Genomic DNA, 3,634 nt, shown 5'->3' with positions numbered 1-3,634 from the left:
GCAGAGAAGGATTTTAAACTTTGGGACCCACTGAATCCAAAATGCTCAGAACATTTCCCCCTTTCTTCCATATTGTGTGCATTGTTAACTCACTTTTCTTTTCTTTTCTTTTCCTTTCCTTTAATGCATGCTTCCTCTCATGTTTCCATTGTAAGGATCTATCTACATTGATACCCTGAGACCCAAGGCTACAAAGTTGGTTTCTCAAAAAGAATCAGTGAAGAAATGAAAGAGCTTATAAATCTACTAGTAACATTTTTTTGCCTGCTTAGCCTATAACATATCAAAGTATATTTTAGACTTAGTTTAAATACAGGTTCCAGAGTGATAACACAAGAAAAAAAAGAACTCATAAACATTGGTGTGTGTGTGAAATATAGGCTACATTTAATAAAATTAGCAGTTCAAGTGGGAGATTTCCAGTGTATCAAAAATATAAGTTGGAAAGTATTTCTGACACTTGCTCAGTTGTTGTCATAGCAATAACAAGTTCCTGTTAGTGGACAAGGATGTATGACTGTGCCATACTGTGACATCCTACTCTTCAAAACCGATGCTTACATGAGACTATAAGAACTATTAAAAATAAACTCTGGGATACATAAATACATTATCTGTTGAATTATGCTTTCTGCAATATTTTTCTCTCAGGGAAAATATCATATACTAAAATTGCAAAAATTTCAGAAAATTTACAAATAAGATTGACTTAAAACCATCTTATTCACATTTGTTATGAATTTCTTCTGCACTGCTTTCTATGTACCCCAGTCTACTGAAATGGACACACTAGATGAATTGATACTATTCACTTGCATAGTCTGTGAATTTATTCACTATTTTTCATACTCCAAGAAATTTACTTGTTTTTTAATCCTTTTATTTCAGTAATGCCACTCTTGTCTCCACTAAAAAATTTGATTAAACTTTCCCGAATCTGCTTGGTCTTGACACCATAAACAATTGGATTCATGGTAGCAGGCAGTAGCAGATAAAGGTTGGCCACTATGATGTGGATGTGATGGGGAATAGTGTGTCCTCCAAAACGATGAGTGAAGAAATTAAAAAAAGCAGGTACATAAGTGATCACAATAGCGCAGATGTGAGATGTACAGGTGCTGAAGGCTTTGTGACGAGCATCTGAAGAGGACAGGTTCATTACTGCTCTCAATATCATTGTGTATGACACAGTGATACAGAATATGTCAAATGCACAGACCACAAGAGCAACTAACAGACCATAGACTGCATTGACCCTGACATTGCCACAGGATATCTTGGCCACAGACATGTGGTCACAATAGGCATGAGGGATGAGGTTGCCTTGGCAATAGGGCAGGCGCTTGGTAAGAAAAGTGAAAGGGAGGATGAATGCCACACTCCTCAGAAATGTAGCAAGACTAGCCTTGGCAATCACAGGGTTGGTCAGGATGGTCCCATAGCGTAAAGGGTAGCAGATGGCCACATATCTATCCAGGGCCATGAGCATTAGCATACCAGACTCTGTAGCTGTGAAGGTGTGCACAAAGAACATCTGGGCCAGGCAGGCTTTGAATCCAATCTTCTTGAGGTTAAACCAGAATATACACAGCATATTGGGCACAGTGGTAGTGCACAAGGTTATATCAGTGAAGGAGAGCAGGGTTAGAAAGTAGTACATGGGTCGGTGCAGGATCTCCTCATGGCCAATAAGGTACATAAGCCCACAGTTCCCCACTACAGCAATCATGTACATCAAGCAGAATGGCAGAGAGATCCAGACATGTGCTTCTTCCAGTCCAGGAATACCATTCAGAATAAAGAATTCTGGGGTCAAGCTGGAGCTGTTGGCTCCAGACATAATGGCTGGCAGGATGAGAGCATTTTATATCCTTTAACACTGTCAGTCTCCTGGAACAGAATATAAATCAAAGGTAAGTAGAGGATTAGGAAAATAAATACAAAAAAAGTCACTAAGAAGTTGATTTCTATGAGATCTCTGAAACTAGAAGTGATTAAACTTCCTTGTAACCATTCTCTCTAGTTTCATGTCCTAACTTTTTTTTTTAAATCACAAAATATATGACACTGGCAAGCTGTTCAGTCATTCATACCCCAGAATTATCTGTTTGCACTGAGATAATAATTGCACCATGCTTACAGTGTTGCTTGGATTATCCAACAGGATGATTGAAAATGTTATGCTAACAGTGTGTACAGTGAATATTGAATAAATACCAATATCAGTCACTATTTTTATTACTACCAGTATTGTTAGATCCTGTCTCAATTTAGAGCATTCTATCAGATGAGTTTTCTCCTGACTGATATATGTCAAATAAGAGGATTTTTTCATCTTGCTCAAGATCCAGACTCATTTTGGATTTATCAGGGAAATAACAGCATAAGGTTTTGAAGCATTCGTTTTCATAGGGAATTGAAGTTTCAACTTTTGAAAGGAATGCTAGTTAACTAAAGCCTTTAAGAGTGAATATATATTTCTGGTTGTCTAGGTAAAACATTGTAATCTATAATGAAATTGAGGGGCCATTTCATTTTTAGATCCTTACAAGGCTCCTGCTACAGTGAAATGACCAAGCAAGTAGGTGCTAGTACTTCCATGGGAGAATTGTTCTTTGTGGAATGCTGCTTCAGATGGCTCAGCTTCTTCTAACACAGCCAGAGGGCATCCAAGCCACAATACAATAAAAGGGGCCAGGATACATGGAGACACATGAGCTGCTGGGTCTGAACTGCTGACTTATAAATTAAAACTGATAAACTACTGAAGAAACCATCACTGTGTCCCAAACATCAGTAACATAAAAAAGTACATTCAGCAAATCACAGACAGAAAAAAAAGGACAGTCAGTAAAATACAGATAGACAAATCAGTCAGTCGTTCCTTCCATTTCATTAGTATATACATCAGCCTTTCCTTCTAGTTTATCCCCATTCCTGTATGACTCCTGCAGACTTGCAGAACTGCTCTCTACCAGGGAACCACAGTGGACACAATTGGCAAGACCCAGGTAGGTGACCTTCATCCTCCTTCCTGTTCTCCATTCTGCTCTCTACATACTTGCCTTTAATCCTGCTGCACTCTGCCTACCTGGTCCCCTGCTCCCTACTCATCTCCACTGCCCTGGGACACTGCCTCTTGGTGCAAATCTCCAGAGTCCCCCTAGTTCTTCCTACTGCCCCTCTCAGCTTTTCCTTCTAGCTCATCTCAGTTCCTTTGTGATTCTCACCAGTCCACAGATCAGCTCTCTACTAGGGACTGCTCACTGGCAACACTTGACTGGGACCCAGAACTGCTCTCTGCCAGAGACCCCACCACTGCCACACTTGGCACTGGCACACTTGGCTAGGATCTGAAGTGGGCAACAGCAACCAAAGAACAGAACACCTACCCAACCAAGACAAAACCAGATATGTACACCAAGACACACTTCACATATCATAACGCCAGATGTCTAGATCCCAATGCAAAAACAAGAAATTGAACCAAAAAGACAATATATCTCCTTACAGAAACCAGAAACCTATCATAATAGGCTCCAAGAAAAGCAATTTCTCTGAAGCATAAGGCAAGGACTTCAAAATAGTAATTTGAAAATGTTCAAGGCCCTTCAAGTGGATATGAGTAAATGTT

General features: G+C 39.6%; 1 protein-coding gene across 1 annotated transcript; it reads right to left on the bottom strand.

Annotated features, from left to right (window-relative positions):
- Window positions 1-859: 859 nt before the first annotated feature.
- Window positions 860-1,840, bottom strand: LOC131900858 (olfactory receptor 52N2-like). The gene has a single exon (XM_059252190.1). The coding sequence runs from the start codon at window positions 1,838-1,840 to the stop codon at window positions 860-862; it is 981 nt and encodes a 326-aa protein (XP_059108173.1).
- Window positions 1,841-3,634: the final 1,794 nt, after the last annotated feature.

The sequence above is a fragment of the Peromyscus eremicus genome, chromosome 1 (genome assembly GCF_949786415.1).
Source record: "Peromyscus eremicus chromosome 1, PerEre_H2_v1, whole genome shotgun sequence".
Classification (NCBI taxonomy): Eukaryota; Metazoa; Chordata; class Mammalia; order Rodentia; family Cricetidae; genus Peromyscus; species Peromyscus eremicus.
Note: the sequence above shows the minus strand (reverse complement) of the source record. Positions and strands in the feature narration are given on the sequence as shown.

Coding starts and splice junctions, on each gene's coding strand:
- LOC131900858 (XM_059252190.1), bottom strand. CDS start 1,840: ATGTCTGGAGCCAACAGCTCCAGCTTGACCCCAGAATTCTTTATTCTG.